The sequence below is a fragment of the Siphateles boraxobius genome, unplaced genomic scaffold (assembly GCF_051911475.1).
Source record: "Siphateles boraxobius isolate OS27281-9 unplaced genomic scaffold, OSU_SipBor_1 66, whole genome shotgun sequence".
In the NCBI taxonomy this organism is placed as follows: Eukaryota; Metazoa; Chordata; class Actinopteri; order Cypriniformes; family Leuciscidae; genus Siphateles; species Siphateles boraxobius.
The window spans coordinates 19,832,973-19,852,939 of NW_027509193.1; the positions used below are offsets into that span (position 1 = coordinate 19,832,973).

General features: G+C 39.8%; 1 protein-coding gene across 2 annotated transcripts; it reads left to right on the forward strand.

Annotated features, from left to right (window-relative positions):
- Positions 1 to 1,764: 1,764 nt before the first annotated feature.
- Positions 1,765 to 18,909, forward strand: tbc1d10b (TBC1 domain family, member 10b). Of its 2 annotated transcripts, XM_077212787.1 has the most exons (11): positions 1,765 to 2,213; positions 7,563 to 8,455; positions 10,374 to 10,397; positions 11,962 to 12,061; positions 12,168 to 12,275; positions 12,740 to 12,846; positions 15,911 to 16,025; positions 16,167 to 16,232; positions 16,319 to 16,508; positions 16,696 to 16,850; positions 16,948 to 18,909. In XM_077212787.1, exons 2-11 carry the CDS (start codon positions 7,584 to 7,586, stop codon positions 17,803 to 17,805), a joined length of 2,595 nt encoding a protein of 864 aa, XP_077068902.1. In that variant the 5' UTR covers positions 1,765 to 2,213; positions 7,563 to 7,583; the 3' UTR covers positions 17,806 to 18,909. The 2 variants fall into 2 exon arrangements, with proteins under 2 accessions (XP_077068902.1, XP_077068903.1); XM_077212788.1 differs by lacking the exon at positions 10,374 to 10,397 and having other exon boundaries at positions 1,768 to 2,213.
- Positions 18,910 to 19,967: the final 1,058 nt, after the last annotated feature.

The following is a 19,967-nucleotide window of genomic DNA, read 5'->3' on the forward strand; positions in this document are numbered from 1 at the left end:
AGACTGGCCCACTACATATGATCATAAACACCACCCATCTTTGCACACCCTTGAATATGTTCAACTCCTATTCATTGAAACCACTAATGGCATGTAATGAGTGAGTAGGAACGAGTGAGAGTTAACAGATGAAATAAGTACAAAATTGTAATTTATTAATACAATTGAACTATACTCCGCAGTGATGCATCAAAAAACAAGCTATAAGCTGCACTGGCATAGCAATACCAGTGTTTCCCACAGGATCTTTTGTGTGCATTTTAATGTTAAATTCATCAATCTGGTGCACTTTGAGAGTTAAAAATGAAAAGCGCCAACCCATTTTTAGTGTGCAAATTAAACAAAGAAAAAAAACAAAACTCTTTTAGTATAAAACTATATTTACTATATTACACTACTACATAATAATAGTTATAATTTATCTCAAGACAGTAGCCTAATAGCCATATATTGTAAAACAAATGCACTGAAAAATAAAGAAAACTTTCATAATTAGTTTTGTACTAATTTATAAACTTGAAAGAGATAAGCACATGATCTTTTATTTTGACGGAAACTGCATCAAGCTTTTATTTTGGCGGAAAACATGGATACAAACGCGTCTCATTAAACTTCTAGTAAATTGCTGTAATCGTCAACAATGCAGATGTGGAAATAATGCGTAACTAGGTAATGGGTTCCTACACTCATAGCCAAAGTGTTTTAAAAAGTAGTTCTGCTTACCACAGACTCTACACTTTCTCATCTCTCTCTCCTGATCCTCCTCACTATCCTCCTCATCAGCCACTGGAGCTGATGAAGGTCCTGCTGCTGCAGAAAACACATATACTTTGACAAATTTTACAGCGTCTGCTTTTCAGGGCCTATATCTATTTTTCATGCTATTTCTTTGCACATTCCTTGCGTTTCCTCTCCATCTCTCAGACTATAGACAGATACACACTTGACACTGCTCGCTCACTCAAAGCACAAAGGGGGAGGTGTTTAAAGATGTGATTGGGCCAGCCCAGTGTCAATCAAGGAAACAACCAATGGGCCGCTGATCTACGTGTTTCATGGGCCGGTCTGTCATTGGAAAAAAAATGATTTTGTGTACGAGTTTTATGGGCCGTAAAAAAAAAAAAAAAAAAAAAAAGAGATGTATCGGCCCAAAAAGCACGTCGGCCCACCGGGCATTTGCCCGGAATGCCAGATTACCAGTCCAGCCCTGATTACAAGCAGCTAAACCTGCTTACTATACTATTTTACTATACTTGGCCTACGTTAATTAATATCAATCAGTACGAATGTGTAATTACATTTAAACAAGGCCCATTTAAAGTAAAGAATTACCCAAAAAAACAATCAACATTTAATTTTTATTTAACAGCTTTATATTGTTTATTATTTTAAATAATGATTCCCTTATCGTACCTTATCGTAGTTATCTCTTAATAAGAGGTAAATATTCTATCTGGGATAAAGAAGGTCCATTGGCAGTTGCTTGTCTTTTTAAACGAATGTGCAAAACAATATATAGACAATATAACAACGAGAAGCAAAATTATAAAAGAGAAAAAAGAGGGTTAAATACAATAATAAAAAATATAAAACATTGACAAATAAATATATAATAAAATACTTACAAGTTTTTTGAATTACAAGTCAGTTAAACGTTCAAAAAAGAATTGAAAACAAAATGTTAAAGCTTTTTTGCTTAGATATTCCAACGGGAGTCCTCAGCGTTGGTTGACCTGACTGAGCGCGCTCACGTCTTGCGTGACGGGTGCGCGCACGTCGCTGTCACTCAGAGTTGGTTGTAGGAAATGCGGACACGGCGATATGTCAGCAGGGCCGTGTGTATCTCTTCCAGCGATGTGGCCCGATTCCCATTTCAGGGAGGTTTCTTGACTTTCTCAAACGCAATGCACAAGTGCACTCAATGCCAACTCTGATACGGATTTGTTTGCGCGCGGATGGGTGGGAACCTATTATTGCGGAGCGGCAGTGTTTAGCTAACCGTTAGCCCTTTAACACACCAGCCTCCACACACAGACCCCTAACCGCACTTTTTGGTTTATCATTAAAATTTTCCTATCTGCCCAGAGGCTTATCAACGGCCTGCCTTCCTCGCGCCTTAAATCCGTTCAACGTCGGCGGCGGTGGCGGGGGGTCACGGCAACCGGTGTGGACAGGAGCCCCCCGGCACGGACGGACAGATCCCCCAGCTGCGGGTGAGTCTGCACACTCTTCTCTATTGTCTTCTCTCAGAGTAGACAGATGTGCCAAAACAGATCAACACAGTTAATCATTTTCCTGCGCCGTAAACCGGGAAGTTGAGCTGATCGGCCGCACTGGATATGTAGGCATGAGCTAGCAAGTTAGCAGGCCAATTTCTGCAACTAATTTAGTAACGTTGCATTACAATTAAAAACGTTTTTAATTGTAAAAAAAAAAGTTTTGTAAGCATCGTATGTATCACTGAGTGATTGATGATTCTCGGCATAGTTAGGACACGTTTGATGAGAGGCTGTTGCGTGACAGATCGGACAGCACGATTAGCTGCTTTAGATTAAATTTGGCAGTCACAAATCCAGCTACTCCTGCGGGTTAAGTCTCAATTACCAAATCATCACTTTATGACCTTGCTTGTGTGTCTTATGGATTTAGTCTTGCGTTTAAAAGCGTGATGTATTTTGTATAGATGTTGGTCTTTTAGAAATGGAGGTTTCCCGGTATCCGGTACCACTGTATTATTGTCCAGTCACCTCACACATGTGGTTAGTCACACTGCGATTGACAGCTCACACGTTTGCACCATTGCCAAACTGTCCCTGAAAGTTATTTTGTGTGGTTTGGTTTGTTTACATCTCATCTCCGTCCTCACACTTTAGATATTAGTAGTCTTGGTCACCCGGAACGAGCACGGTTCATGTGTATGGGTGGAGTCCCACTAAGTAGCATTGTCCTTTTGAGGACAACGAATTGTTCTTTTGAGCCGGATTGTTTCAGTGAATCTTTTGAACCGATTCACAAAATCAGTTCGAACTATTCATTTACGATTTGGGGTTTTAACCGAAAACAACTGATTGAAATTACTTCAAGAGTATTTGGAGGATTTGACAGTTGGGGAAGAAAAAATACATTACGTTATTCAAACAGCATGAATGTGACAGATATGATTGTTTATCTTCACATACGAGTTGGTTGAATAATAGCTTTAAAATGGTGTAAACCATTTTTCAGCCAATAGATGAACTTTTTTTTTAGCATTGTCTAATGTAAATACTCATTTATATTTAGGTACCAAATGATTGTTCTTTTTAAGATTAATTTATGAGCATTTGTATTACACCATGTCTTAAAAGGATAATTGAGTCGTTTTTGCACCTGTCTGAAAACCAATTTGTGAAAATGAGCAAGACTTCCTATCTCTACCACAAAGGCTTCCTGATGAGTTTTAGAGTTTTACAATTAGGTTAGTAATTGTTTATTGTGCAATAACTCTTTATAACACATTACTTTTTAATAGTCATCAGACTTCTGTGAATGTTTATCAGCTTTTTGTAGACACCCCATAGTTTGACAAACACACATGGTGTGTGTTTCAAAATGCCTAGACAGCATTTGTGCTTTACATTCACAAGCATCTTCAAACTTTCAGCCACGCTGCTTCTATCAAGGAAATCACTTCCTTTTTATCTGCTGTCAGCATGTGTACTTTATATATAGATCATACGGAAGTCTATGAGGCAGATCTTAGTGTAAGAGGAAATAGTGGTAACCTGTTCCTTTACACTGTACCTAAACTTGATCTGTAAAGACTTGTGCAGCCCCTCATATCACTGTTGTTTGCATCGGTTTAATTCATGTTCATTGAGACTTTCTTTGAAACAGTTCACCATTTTCTTTGCCAAACAATTGAAAGGTCCTCTGGTCTGAATGTCTCTTACTCTTTAGGATATGCTTAAATACAATGCTTCATGTCACGTGTTTTTCAGAATCAGAAAGAGGTTTATTGCTAAGTGTGCTTGCACACACAAGGAATTTTTTTTGGTACTGAGGCTTCCAGTGCACATATACAAATACAACAAGAAACATAATACTACAAATTATAAGAATAAAAAATAAAAATATAAATATATGAGAATAAAAGTATCACAGTTGGGTTTAGTCAGAATAGACATTTTCAGATTTACAGATTATGAACATATTAACAGTGTTTTGAATATTATAAATAAATAAATCTACATATAAGTATCACCTGAATTTTTAAGATATTGCACTAAACAGTGGGAGTATTGCACTTAAAGGCATATGCCTTGGGAGGAGTGTTAACTGTTCAGGAGGGAAATGGCCTGTGGGAAGAAACTGTTCCTGTGCCTAGACGTTCTTGTGGCCAGTGATCTGAGTCTCCGTCTTGACGGTAACAGTTCAAACAGGTTGTGTCCAGGGTGAGTGGAGTCTGTGATGATTTTACCTGCTCTCTTCCTCACTCTGGAAGAGTACAGGTCCTGGAGGTTTGGCAGGGGGCACCAATGATCCTCTCCGCAGTCCGGACTGTCCGTTGTAGTCTCCTGATGTCTGATTTGGTAGCTGAACCAAACCAGACAGTGATGGAAGCGCACAAGACAGACTCAATAACGGCTGAGTAGAACTGAATCAGCAGATCCTGTGGCAGGTTGAACTACCTCAGCTGGCGAAGGAAGTACAGTCTCTGCTGGGCTTTTTCCACAACGGAGTCAATGTGATTGTCCCACTTCAGGTCCTGAGAGATGATAGTTCCCAGGAACCTGAATGACTCCACTGCTTCCACAGTGCTGTTCATGATGGTGAGTGGGGGGAGTGCTGAGCTGTTCCTCCTGAAGTCCACGATCATCTCTACTGTTTTGAGCATGTTCAGCTCAAGGTTGTTATAACTGCACCAGACAGCCAGCTGTTCAACCTCCAGTCTGTAAGCAGACTCGTCACCGTTTTGGATGAGACCGATGACAGTGGTGCCGTCTAGAAATTTCAGGAGCTTGACAGTGGGGTCTTTAGAAGTGCAGTCATTAGTGTACAGGGAGAAGAGCAGTGGGGAGAGAACGCACCCTTGATGGGTGCCAGTGCTGGTGGTGAGAGTCCTGGATGTGTGTTTCCCCAGTCTCACTCGCTGCTGCCGGTCCGTCAGGAAGCTGGTGATCCACTGACAGATCGAGGATGGTATGGAGAGCTGGATCAGTTTGGCTGTGAGAAGATCAGGCATGATGGTATTGAAGGCCGAACTGATGTCCACAAAGAGGATCCTTGCATAAGTCCCATGCTTAAGTCCCAGGTCTGTCGAGATGTTGCAGGATATAATGCAGTCCCATGTTGACTGCATCATCCACAGACCTGTTTGCTCTGTAAGCAAACTGAAAGGGATCCAGCAGCAGTCCAGTGATGTCCTTCAGGTGGGCCAACACCAGTCTTTCAAACGACTTCATGACCACAGACGTGAGAGCGACAGGTCTGTAGTCATTAAGTCCAGTGATTTGGTTTTTTTTGGGGACCTGCAATAAAATGAGTTTAAATCATCAACCAGGTGTTGATTGTCCACAGATCGGGGGGATGGTGACTTGTAGTTGGTGATGTTCCTCAGGCCATTCCAGACTGATGATGGGTCGTTGGATGAAAACTGTTGGATGAAAAGTGTTGTTACCCTCTATTTATTTTAGTTACTAATTTATATTTAAAACGATAATTAATATAAACTAATTTGTGCTTTTTAAATACTTATTCAGCAAGAATACATTTAAATGTTACAAAATATTTTATTTTTCAGGATAAATTGCATTAAAAAAAATGCAATTATTAAACAGCATTATTTCACAAAATAACTGGTTTTACTTTATCAAATAAATGCAGCCTAGGTGAGCAGAAGATTGAAGATTTTAAAAAATATTTTTCATTTTTAAAAAATCTTTCTGACCGACCCCAAACCTTTGAACTGTAGTGTGTATTCGGGGTTAAAATAATACTCGTTGTAGTTCTCTACAAGTTAAGCATGCTGTCAGTTACTACATAAAAGAAAAATTCATGTCACGGATTGTATAAGCAAACAAGAAATGTGTGGATATTTGCCCCATAGACTTCTAGTATAAGTGCATTTAAAAAAAAAATATTCCTCAAAGACATGTCATTCTAGAATTCTTGTTGTCTTACTTGTAACAAATGGATGAATGATAGATGATAAAACAAATATAGACTAACCAACACAATCCTGTCTAGCTAGTGCGCTTCCCATAATGTTTATGCATTAGGTCATTAGTCGGAAGAGTCTGCGGTCTTTTGTGGCTGTTCAAACACATTTGACCACATGAGCGTTTACACTATGAAAGCAATCCGGTCAAATGAGTTTTCGACTACCTCTTAAAGGGGTCAAACGTGGACAAGCTAAAAATATTGTAGACCCCGTTTACACCTAAATTTAGAGTCGTCAACTTGTGATCGAATTGACGAAGACGCTTCTTAATACCAGGTTTAAACAGGGCCTTTAATTTGGATGAGACCAGCTTTGGAAACTGTGCTTATTTTCTATTTTTGAACATTTCCATTTTTATGAAATACAATATTTAAGTATAGTTTTCCTCTCATTTATTTTAATTGATAAGAGAGAATAGTATCTGACTTATGATTATTGTGAGAAAGAGACAGTCAAAGGTGATCAGAGATTGTTTTTGGAGCAGCACACTTGAGTCTAATGACTTGGTGAACTATGCAGGTTTTTTACCTCAACCGATCAGCTTCGGAGTCATTGGAATGGTTATATTACTCTTTTCGGGTTGAATGTTGGTCGTTTCGCACCCCCGCATGTGAGCGGAAAAAAACACACTTGCAACTTTGAGCCGGCGGGTCGCCGGCCGCAGCATCAGGAAGTGTCGCGTGATATCAGGTCTCGCAATGTAACGAATTGCTTTACGGCAAAAAAGATCTGATAAAATTCTGATAAAATGAGCATCAAACAGGAATAACCCGGCGCCGTATACATGTGGTGTTCGAGGCGCACATACAATACAGACTGCCGACAGTTAAACAGGGCGCGCGCAGCTCTTAAAGGGACCACACCTTATTTTCACTCGTTACAGCTTCTATCCTACTGAACAGGTACTGGTGTACAGGGGGAGGGGATCCGGCCATGAGTGCAGAGCCATCTCTGCGTGATTGCTATTTACGACAGTACAAATACTTCACAGCGACTCTAGGGGTCGCTGTTTGACAAAAACGGAATTCCTACTTAGTGCTGCTTTAAGGTGTGTATGTTATTATTTTAAGGTGAACAAAAATAGGAAAAATCATATCTCTGAAGAGCTGTGATAGCGACATGCGCATGGAATTTGACCTAAGATTTATTTGGTTCTTTTTTTAATACGTTTGTTAATGTTTTCTCTCTTTTCCTGCGAACTGAGAGTCTTAGTCACATGTAAACACCTGCTTCATTGCAGCCATTCACTTCTCAGACCAAAAGGGGCTTACTCTTTTAATGAAATGACAATGTTTGTTTTTCTTCTTGTATTTCAAGGCATAATAATCACTGACTCTGGTTTTGTCTCTCTTTTGATCAGCTGTACCATTGAGGAGCAGCTATGGCTGAAATCTCCGCCCTCAGCCCCTCCCCTCCCAGTATGAGCGACCAATCAGTGCCTGCTCCCTCCAGCCCACAGCCTCTCCCTTCAGAAACTCCCATCCCAAAATCATCTCTCTACGGGGACCGAGCCGTAATGGGAAACCCAATGTTACAGGCAGGAGGAAAAAATTCTTCGTCTTGGGCGCCCACACCTGGCCAAAACAATGCAGCTGCCACTTCAACAGCAACAAAAAGTGCTGTTGGACCACCAGTAGAGGTACTAGCTGCTACAGATACTGAGTCAAATGGGAAAAGTGATTGCATTGGCCAAACAGAACGGCACACTGAAGCACAGGGCTCAGAGCAGGAACAGCAGATGCCCCTGTCGCCTGAACTTAATCCCAGTCCTAATCTGTATCCCATCGTTCAAGTCAGCCAGAATTCCAGTCCTGTTCCCCCCATGGAGGTTCCTCCTCGATTTACCCCTCCTCCCGTTCAAGACTCCAACCCGGGCCCCTTTTCACAAGATTCCAGGCAAACAGAAGCACAAACAGCCCCACAGCCCGAGCCCATCCAAAACCCCGAACCCAACAGTCCCAACAGCGATAAGATGACCCCTGAGCCCCCCTGCACACCCTCCAGGCCCGAACCCCCAGCTGTACTGGTGCAGGAGTCTGTTGGGTCCGTGTTTCTGCCCTCCACGTACAGGCGTCCAGCCCCGGACACGCTCAGCTACCTGGAGTCGGCCAGCCTAATGTCAGGAACTCTGGAGTCTCTGTCAGGGCTCGGCGAGGACGGCAGCTCGGTGGGGTCAGACTCGGAGATCAACGGTCCAGTGAGGCGTACTGATAAATATGGCTTCCTAGGAGGAGCGCAGTACAGTGAGGGAAGGTGGGTGGTTGTGAACCGAATGACACAAAAACACATTCTCACGTTATTTTTATGGTTTTCTTGTAAGCACAGAGAGTAAAGACTAACCACTTCAGATTATTAGAGCATGTCACATATTTCATGTGTTAAAAGAGTGTTTTACAATGTAAAAATTCTTCCCTTTCCTGCATATTGAAACTTGCCTCTATTTGCTTTTCGACTGTCAGCTGCTTGCTTGTCAACTTAATTATGATGTAAAAATAAATGTCAAATACATAGTATATATATATATATATATATATATATATATATATATATATATATATATATATAGATAAAATCAAATTGAAACACTTTACAAATCATTTTGCTTTCATAATCTGATGTGATATATTTTGATTATGCTTGGCTGTCAATGTCTTTGCCGTTCATCAGCTGGAAAAATCATTCTGAAAGTGATTCCAATGATATCATTCCTCTTTGTCTTTAATATTGCTATAGTTGTGGTGTGGGCTAAGTGTGAATAGGCCTTAAGAGTTGGTATGTTTGATTCATTTTTATGAATCAGTTCAAACGGTCAGTTACAATAAATCAATTTGAAACTTTGATTCAACGATTCATTTTACAGCATCCCTGCAAATATTACCTGAAGTCTTTGTTTTTCATATACAGTATATTAAAAAGTATATATTAAAATGTTTTAGTTAAATTTAAGTAGGTAAATATTGATATTTATTACTGTTTTATTATTATATATTATTATAATTTAATAGTGTTCATTTAGTGCAGCACATTGAAAAACAGGCATTAATGATTTTAAACTGGCGTTTTACTGTTTTTAAGCTATTTCCGAACAAATACATAAAATATATATATTGATTATTGTCAAAGGCAGAAATGTATTGATCAATCCCAGTACAACAAGTCCATGAACATACGTTAAGAAAGGATTTGGTTTCATTTTGAAACTCATATATTGAATATACTTGTGTTTGGCTCTACTTGGTTTGATAAATCAGAATAAGCATTTATAATGAATGAGATTGATAGGGTAATTGCCAGCACCTGATGTGTGGTGTGCTGCTGGGATATTAATAATTTACGCCTACGGCCGAGAGCAGGATGAGCATTTGGTGCGTTCTTCCTGTGTCCGTCTCTCTCGCTGCTTCTCGGTGTCCTTTGTGTGTTTGTTGTAAGTGACTCAGATTGTGCTGAGAGGGCTCGTCTGAGTCAGAGTGCACTGACTGTCTCACTTTTTGTCTCTCTTCCCCTGGCTGACTAATTCAACCTAAAATAGCTTCTAACACTGTCCTTTACGTTTGAACGTTTCCTTTTTTAATTCCAGCTCAGCCTAACTTATTAACCACCACATGCTTTTTCAGCTATTTAAAAATGGTCAGTGTGGGTTAGTCTTAAATTAGACTTTCTCATATGCACAGCGTGCTGTCTGTCAGATTTAGTTCTCTGCTATTTTTGTTTACAAGTTATTGTCTCGTTCACACGTTCACAAGTACCTGAATTACTGTCTAGTCAAGTTACAAGGCTAAACAAATCCCAAAGCCTTTTTATTAGAAGTCACATATTTCCTACAGTTTAAATGTTAAAAACAAATTTTGTACATTTAGTACAATGTTACTCTGGGATATTTCCTTGTTATAGAAACTGGTATAGAAATGTGTCAGATTTCAGACTTGTTACTTCAAACAGAGGTTCACTACCCTTCTTTCACTACTTCATATCTATATAGTAAATTATGTATAAATATTATTTAATTATGACAGTTAATTATTTAATAAATATTAATTGTATTATTCCTTTTTAATTAATTTCTCAAAATTCAATACATCTAAACACTAAACAGTGTAGCAATGTTCTGAGATGTTATTTCTTGTCTGTAAGCTACTGACTTGTTCACTATGTTCACAAATTTCTACTTTAGAGACCGAGTGAAGGCTGAAGTTAAGTAAGTTGAGTCATTTTTTTTTTTTTACTAGATGGTTTCCTGTAAATATTGGCTCTGTGCTGCAATCTTGTGTTTGAGCATCTTGACAAGCCCCAAATAGCGTAATTTGTTCAATCAGTGGTGTGAGTTTGGGGCGGGACAATTGGTTTTTGGACCAATGACAAACAAAGAATGTCTGTCCTTATAAAACTATAATTATTTTTGCAATTCTGTTTAGTACAGCAGAAATCCCACACTTTGACTAAGTAAGACCAAATTAAGATTCAAATGTTCTATCTGTCTGGCATCACTACTACTTGGCTTGTTCATTTGGAAGATGCTATTTCTTTACAAAGCTACAAAACTCGTAACACTTTGTTTATAAGTGATGTGGTTACATGTTACTACATGTTCTTACTATAGTATTAACAGTAAATTATTCATAATTACAAGTAACTAACCCTAACCTAACCCTAACTGTAACTAAACGAAGTACATGTAGTTAATTAAAGGGATAGTTCACCCAAAAATGAAAATTCTGTCAGTATTTACTCACCCTCATGTTGTTCCAACCCCGTAAGACTTTCGTTCATCTTCGGAGCACAAATTAAGATATTTTTGATGAAATCTGAGAGCTGGATCACTCCTCCATAGGCTTCTTCAGGGATTGACACTTGCCAGCCCCGAAAAGTTTTTAAAGACATCGATAAAATAGTCCAAGTGACTACAGTGGCTCAATCTTAAGTTTATTAAGCGACGAGAATATTTTTTGCGCGCAAAAATAACAAAAATATCAACTTTATTTCAACTATTCATTTCCTTCTCTGTGGGCATCGAGTGAGTTCACGTAGTGTAATAGCGTAAGCTTCTGTGTTGTACGTCACACTTAGGCTCACTATTGGCCGACGCTGGTCATGTGTGGGATGCGTGTGACGTACAACACAGAAGCGCTGCGCTGTTACACTAAGTTAACTGACTCGAGGCCCACAGAGAAGGAAATTAATAGTTGAAATAAAGTCGTTATTTTTGTGCGCAAAAAATATTCTAGTCGCTTGATAAACTTAAGATTGAGCCACTGTAGTCACTTGGACTATTTTAACGATGTCTTTAATAACTTTTCAGGGCTGGCAAGTTTCAATCCCTTAGAAGCCTATGGACTAGTATGGAGGAGTGATCCAGCTCTCAGATTTCATCAAAAATATCTTAATTCGTGTTCCGAAGATGAACGAAGGTCTTACGGGGTTGGAACACATGAGGGTGAGTAAATACTGACAGAATTTTCATTTTTGGGTGAACTATCCCTTTAAGTACAATGAAACTACATCACCTTAAAATGTTGGGTAACCCAAAAACATATTAATTTAGCAATAACTCGGAAGATTTCAGGGCTTTCTAATTAGTTTTGAGAGATTCAAAAGCTGTCTATTGTCTGTATATTAGATGTCTGTTTCTCCGATTCAGATTAAACCATTTTGACTTTGAGCCATTTGTCAAAAGCTCAACATTATCTCAGGGCTTGTGCGGGTGCTTGTAGGTTTATGCGTTGTATGTGGTTTGTGTTTTTGAATCCCTCCCTGTCTTGTAGCGAGGCGGAAATCGCTGTGGCAGTGGCGAGACAGAGAGAGATGAAATGGCTGGACATGTTCCGAAACTGGGACAAATGGGTATCCCGGCGCTTTCAAAAGGTCTGTTTCTTATTTAAAGTGTCACAGAAGACATTCCTGACTGGAATAAGAAATGCAGTTCTTATGAATGTTGATATATTCTGAGTTATGTTTCTTTCTGATGCAGGTAAAAATCCGTTGCAGGAAAGGAATCCCTTCCTCTCTCAGAGCTAAAGCCTGGCAGCTGCTTTCCAACAGCCAGGAGCTCCTCGAATCCAATCCTGGAAAGTTTGAGGTATGGTCAGGTTGATACACCTACTGTTCGGACAGTCATGGCCCTAAATCAACTTCTCCCAAGTTCATATGCTATTGCTGTTGTTAACTATTTAGGGTTTAATGTCAAGGGGCTCCTGACTAAAATTAAACAATTAAAAGACAGACACATCAGATTATAGACGATGTTTTTATTGTATTACACCATTTATTGCATCTGCTAATCATATTGCATATTTTGTTCCAGTTCACATTTGACAGTTAAGCTGTGACCACTAACAACATAGGGTTAAATGGGCATGAAAAATGACCACAAAACAACCATTTAGTTGCAATTTGGAACCCTTTTCTTACCTTTTAAATGTTCTTATACTCACTTAGCAGTGATGTATATCTTAGTTTAGATGATCAAAACACTCGTTTTTAATGTACAAACTTTTTTTATTTTAGACATATTTGTTCACTTTCCTTTTTTTTGTCTCTTAGGAGTTGGAGCAAGAGCAGGGAGATCCAAAGTGGTTGGACATCATAGAGAAGGACTTGCACAGGCAGTTCCCGTTTCATGAGATGTTTGCTGCTCGGGGAGGACATGGGTAAATTCAGATGAGGGTTTTTTCAAGAGAAAGAGTGATGCAAGGCTTTTATTTAGATAGTTACACAATCCTGGAAACTGAAGGAAGAAATTTTTTTCCCTTTGTTTTTTTGGTGTGCTTTGTGTTTTCTATTAGTCTTTATTCACTTCGTGGTGCACATTGATACCAACACTGACCCTCTCAAGCCCAAAGTATACTTTGTTTATTACACGTAAACGTGACACAAATTTCATCACTATAATAGTACACGTTTACTGTATATGCGCTGCCTGATTTTTGTAACCAATGCCACTTGAAGGTGAGCCTGCAACCTTAGCCGAAAAAAGCGTAATGCCTGTGGTAGGCAGGGAAGAAAACAAGAGGCCGTTTTTTTTTTATGGATATCAATGGAGGAGAGTTTTCTTTTTTTAAGAAAATAGCTAATTATTTGATGATTTGTCAGCCTATCAGCTAATCTTCAACATGTTTGCCATTCGTTTTGGTTTGATCTATTTCCACCGAAAAAATGCTGTTTTATAAGAGAAGTCACTGACAATTGCGCGACAGGTATGATTCAATTTACGGCACTTTTCATTTAATTCCATGGTATCCGCTAACTGCGAATGACTGTCACATAACTCACGAAATAACAAAATTCAGTGACGTCAAGGCTGTGATGTAATCGCTTATCAAGGCACATGTGATCCAAGTTTGCCATTACGCATTTGCCAATGGTAGGGCCATGGACCCTCACATCTCCCAATAATAAGAACATTGCTGTGTCCGAAATCGATTACTTCCCTACTATATAGCATGCGAAAAACAGCACAGCAACTGAGCAGTATGCCTGAATGCCAACACTGGCCCAGGTAAAATAATACAAAGACATTTTTATCGGTCATAACTTCTGGAGAAAAACAGCGCGGACACTGGACAATAGGGCTGGTCCGAATACAATTTTTTGAGCTTCGAAGCTTCGGTAGTAATGAACATCGAATATTCGAAGCTTCGGAATCTCTATAGCCTATGTCTGTCTGTCCGTTGCATTTTGATTATTTCGAGAACCGTTCATCCAAACGACTTCACAAGGGAGTGCAGTTTCGTATTTGGTGCAATATAGATAGACAGGCGAGACGTGACACGTTCAGAATTAATAAACTTTTAATAAACTACAGAACAGCGTGAGCCGGATGCGTGTGCGCCTCACGCGAGCAGAGCTTATATGCTCCGAGAATGGACACTGCACTAGTGATATAAAACACACGCAGGTCTGTTAACTTAAGCAATATTTTAATAAGGTAGTCTAATATTTTTCTCACTAACAAATTACTGACAAAGTAGGGTAGATTTAAATAAAGAAGCGGCGCACCTCACGCATGCAGGGCATATATTCTCCGAGAACGGACACTGCGCTAGTGATATAAAACACACACACACACACACGTCTTTTAACTTAAAGGTTGTATCAGTGATTTCTGGCCCAAAAATAAATGTCTAATCTTTCCTAACGATCCGCTAGCTGCCCGCCCCATAAGCATGCCGTCCAAAAACCGCGTCTCTGTAGGCAGCCTAGGGTCTGAGATCTGCACACAAAAACAAATGGGTACAACCACCACTCAAAACCAAAATAAACAGTCTTCCAACCAATCACTGACAGGGGCGGGTGTTGCTCCGATTTCGCGTCCAGCCGTGCACGAGCGCAAAACCTCACAACACCCGCCCCTGTCAGTGATTGGTTGGAACACTTTATTTTGGTTTTGAGTGGTGGTTGTACCCATTTGTTTTTGTGTGCAGATCTCAGAGCCTAGGCTGCCTACAGAGACGCGGTTTTTGGACGGCATGCTTATGGGGCGGGCAGCTAGCGGATCGCTAGGAAAGATTAGACATTTATTTTTGGGCCTGAAATCACTGATACAACCTTTAAGCAATATTTTTAATAAGGCAGTCTTATAATATTTTTCTCACTGACAAAGTAGGGTAGATTTAAATAAATAAAAACGAAATTTATATAAATAAAAACGAAATTTAAATATAGAAAAACGAAATTGAAATAAAGAAAAACGAAATTTAAATAAAGAAAAATGAAAACGTCCCAGTAAAATCTCAAAGTCTCCTATATTTAGCTGTAGATTAATTTAGATTGATAAGGCTAAAAAGGATAATACATTTTGTTTCTATTATTCTATGTTCCACAATGTCAAAGCAACGCAGCTTAACCCAAAATACAAGCTCATGCACTTCTGTCCATACAAACTCCGCTGTTCTGCACTCTAGTCAGAGAATATTACCGTTGCAGGAACACATTTAGTAGTCCAAGAAGAAGCAAATATATTTATTAAGTAGATATAACGAAGTTATATGTTATTATATTTCACCAGATTTTATAGTGTAAAACATTTTCAAGCGCGAATGAGAACAGTTTCGAGGGGGATGCCAGGTGTGCAAAAAAAAAAAAAAAATATTCGAATGTCACATTTTCAAATCATATACCAACACACCGAACGAATATTCGAATATCCGGGTCCAGCCCTACTGGACAAAGATGAAACTTTCTAGAGTGCATGCGTCTACCCCTATCAAATGGAGTATACTTTAAAAGGCTACATGTTCGGCTGTATGAATACACTAGCATTTGCGTTAGAAAACAAAAACAACGTATACTTTGGGCTTTAGTTGTATACTTCCCCACACTTTCACATCTCTCCTCTGCTCTGTTGTTTCTCAGTTCAGCTATTATATGTTGGGGAATATATCTATGCCAAGCAGATAATATCTTACCCAATTCAAACCGTACACCTTAAAAGGGGGGAAGAAAGGATTATTATTAATTTATTATATTATATCTAATAATAAGAAGAATTGCTGATATTTATTTTTGTCATGTGAACAATAATGTGATGAAGCATGTTGTGTTTTGATTGTTTAAACTTTAATAATAATAATAATAAATATTATTATTAATTATTTAAAAAACAACAACAAGAAGCAGAACACCATCATTTAATAAAATGATTGCCGATACCACAAAAATAAATATAAGCAATTCTTATTGTCAAAAGTTTTATGTGTGTGTGTTTGTGTTCAGGCAGCAGGACCTGTTCCGTATACTGAAGGCCTACACAATCTACCGGCCGGATGAAGGCTACTGTCAGGCCCAGGCACCAGTGGCAGCAGTGCTGCTCATGCACATGCCCGCTGAGGTAAGAAAGAGCTGAACAAAGCTCAGTCTAGGTTGCTGTTCTAGGCTGATTTTCTTTAAAAAATCAGGATGACGATAATATGACTTGTGTAATATCACAGGATATAACCCTGTCACCATCTTCACTGTTATTTTCTTCTAGCAAGCCTTCTGGTGTCTTGTGCAAATCTGTGAGAAGTTTTTGCCTGGCTACTACAGCGCTGGTTTGGTGAGTAACAAAAAGAGACTCTTACTAGGAGCACAGAGGAGAGAGTTTGTTTTCAAAACTCCTCTTTTTCCTCTCCTGTCCATCAGGAGGCTATCCAGCTGGACGGAGAGATTTTTTTCTCTCTTCTGAGGAGAGTGTGTCCGATGGCTTACCGTCACCTGAAGAAATTTAAGATCGACCCCATCCTGTACATGACAGAGTGGTTTATGTGCATTTTCTCCCGTACACTGCCTTGGTCTTGTGTCCTGCGTGTCTGGGACATGTTCTTCTGTGAAGGTTAGGCATACACATTAGTAAATAAAAGCATCTGTAAATAATTTTTTATGACAAAGCTGAATTTTCAGCAGTCATTATTTCAGTCTTCAGTCACATGATCCTTTAGAAATCATTGTAATATGCTCAAGAAACATTTCTTTTATCAGAATAAGAGTGTATTTTAGAGTTTTTTTATGTTGTTTGTCAGGAGTGAAGATCGTGTTCCGGGTAGGTTTGGTGCTACTTAAGCAGATGCTGGGCTCTGTGGATAAGCTCCGTGAAGTGCAGGGCATGTACGAGACCATGGAGCGACTAAGGAACATCCCCCCTGAAAGCATCAAGGAGGAAGTTCTGGTGCAAGAGGTGTGCACACAAACTCACTCTTACAAGAAAGCTCGCAATAGAGAAGTAGCAGTGCAGTACGCTCTGTCCTTTCTCATACTCTCCGCTCTGTTTTCAGGTGGTCTCTCTGTCTGTGACGGAGGCCCTAATCGAGAGGGAGTGCAGCATTCAGGTGCGTAAGTGGCGGGAATCTCGTGGAGAGTTGACCCACCAACCGAATCGTCGTTTGCATGGCACACGGGCCATCTTCGAGCAGAAACACCGGGCCGCTGCGATCAGCTCTGGCGGCAGCCTGTCATTTCTGGGTGGTCATATCCCTCCCCCCGGACCCTTGCGTGCGTCATCAAGCCTCCTGTCACTTCCTGGTCTTAGAAAGTCCAAGATGCCATTTCATTCACAGAATAAGAAGAGCTCCACCTCTGGCAGCTTGGGTCAGGATATCGTCCCAATGCAGCCACTTGGGGGCAGTGCCAGTGCAGTAGCCTCAAAACCTCCAGTGCCGTCTGCCTCTAATGCCGGAGCCGGTGGGCGTCCACCGGCACCGCATGGGCCCAGTCCTCTAGCTACAACATCTCCTACTACCACGCCACCGGCTCCAACCGCACACGCGTCCAGTGCGCACATGCTCCAGCCGTCACCTAAAGTTGTCTCTGAACAAATCACCCCCACCATCCCATCACCCACCGCAAACAACTCACCGTTACCCCCGTGCTCAGATACTCCAAAAACGGCAGGAGAGGAAGACGGGAAAAAGAAAAAGAAAACTAAGGAGGACAAAAGACGGGAGAAAGAGGAGGAGAAGCTAAAATTGCGGGAGAAGAAAGATAAGGACAAGAATGAAAAGGAAAGGCTGAAGAAGGAGAAGGAGAAAGCCGAGAAGGAGAAGAAAAGGGAGAAGGGGGGTAAGAAAAAAGACAAAGGGGGAGGAGAGACGGAGGAGAAAAATGGAGCCGCAGCAGCGAAAGATTTGGCCTAATTCTGTCCCGTCGTTCCTTCAACAAGAAGAGGACAAGGAATCGAAATGGCTGACTGGTGAAAAGAGACAGAGAGGGAAAGCGGACAATCTCCTGTAACCTCCATTTCATCTCAAGTACTTATTTCACAAAGATAACTGGATTTCTGCATCTGCCCTACGTCTCTCATCTCGTCTGCACAGTGCTTTCACCCAATGCTGCCACAGGAAGCGGTTCTTACTCAGCTTTTTATTCGTTTTTTTTTTTCGAAGTTGGATACCTGATTGATGAGATTAGCTTGATAATTAGTCAATTCTATTGTACTGGGAGCCATGGTGTACATACAGTAGACCTCTAGCGCCATCTGTGCCAGTCCAACCCCACAATCCCCCTCTGTCCGTCACCCGAGAGGTGTCTCAACCAGAATACCTAAATAAAACATTTCTGCTAAGCGAAAAGCGCAGCAGTGTCTAGTAATAAGTTATATTTTTAGTATTCTGGAGGATCTATTTATTCATCGTACTGTTGCTTGTTAGTGTGTGTTCTTGTATGTCTGTGCCTTGGCAGTGTAGTGAATTGTGTCAGTCTCGCGCAGCACACAGGTCTTGTCTTTCTTCTCTCTTTTCAGTCTCCTTTCAAAAGAGCTTTTCTTTCCTGTTGTGCTCTGGTTAGAGGAATTAATAAGTGTTGGGGGAGTGAAAATTGAACAGAGGAAAAGGTGTGTTCTCTTCCAAAACTGTGGAAAAAGTAACAAAGTTCCACTTTTAACTATCCTCTTAACAAAAGTTTGAATATCCGAATTAACATAATTACTAAGAGGAAATCCAAACTGTTCTTGGTGAGTGTACTTGTGTATCTCTGCTCAAAGACTGCAAACTCGTTAGATCTCAATCCATCGTTATGTCAGCCTCACCAAATATTTCCTCTTGCCGCAGATGAGCTTATTTATTTCTTTGTTTCTCTTTTCAAACAAATTGCATCACGTAAACTGCAGTAAAGGTTAAAAATTCTGCCAAGCGTGTAGATCACTCCAGATATCTGTGTGGTTTGATGTTAATTATCTTGATGTTGATATGGATGTAGAGTTCAGACTACGATTTTAATAAATGTATGCACTGAGGACTGTTGATTTTCAGCACTAACCTTGATGGGTTCATTAATATAGGCCACTCTTTAATCCAGTTCAGATGACTCCTTTAGTCCGCGCCTTGTTGGATGGGAAGGTTTTGGTGCAGAATTGTAGCATTAACCTTTGAAGTTCTCGGCCTCAGGCTGTTTTGATGTATAAACTATTAATTTAATCGGATGAAACCATGTAATATCTATTACAGCTATTATTAGTCTTATTTTGGATTAGATTTTTTATTTTTCTATGCAAGTAAATGGAGGCCTGGTAGACTGGAATGGCAGTGAGCTTTGTTTTAGTTGTATTCATCACAGGATTTATTTTTTTCTTTTATTTTCATGCGCTGAAAATGATTTTTGCACATTTTTCTCCCAACATCCTGGATAACAAAACCAAGCAGTTGTTATTTATTTTAGAAATTTTATAATCACTAGCTTGTCTAGTTTTACTGCAGTATTTGTTTCATGAGAGATGAGTTCATATTGATTAATATTTTCAGACCTTTTATAATTATTATAATTATTATTATTATATGTCCCATTGAAGGGGGAAAGAGTCGTGAAAGAAAAGGAATGGATCAATAAAATGTGTGCGAGGCATTTCTGTGGTAATTAAATGTTAAATATTGTCCTTAACAAAACTTAACTCGAAAAGTGTTACTCTTGATGAACACTGGCGAACTGAACTCCACCATAATCCACTGACCCCTCAGTATTATAAATTATTCTGATACATTCACTAGGTGATTGGACCATACTTATGCTTTTAGGGCTCCTACTCAGTATATAATATTTTCTGTCAAGACAGAAGAAACCTGAAGTGGTTTCTGGATTGCAATATGGTAGCCAATACTCTGTCAATGTTTTAATGGTGTCTCCTGTGTTTACTGGACTCGTTGCATCGTTCAGTTCCAACTGCAGGGGATCAAACCTCCTCATCACCTATCAGTGGTGACCTTACTGACCTCAGTGGTCATTGCTTCCTCTAAAGGCACTGCTGTTCAAATAAAAAGCAAGCCAATTATGTCTATGCAAACTTTGTTCCTAACTGTTTGCACAA

Coding starts and splice junctions, on each gene's coding strand:
- tbc1d10b (XM_077212787.1), top strand. CDS start 7,584: ATGGCTGAAATCTCCGCCCTCAGCCCCTCCCCTCCCAGTATGAGCGAC. Junction 12,276..12,739: donor CCAATCCTGGAAAGTTTGAG/GTATGGTCAGGT, acceptor TTTGTCTCTTAG/GAGTTGGAGCAAGAGCAGGG. Junction 16,509..16,695: donor GGACATGTTCTTCTGTGAAG/GTTAGGCATACA, acceptor GTTGTTTGTCAG/GAGTGAAGATCGTGTTCCGG.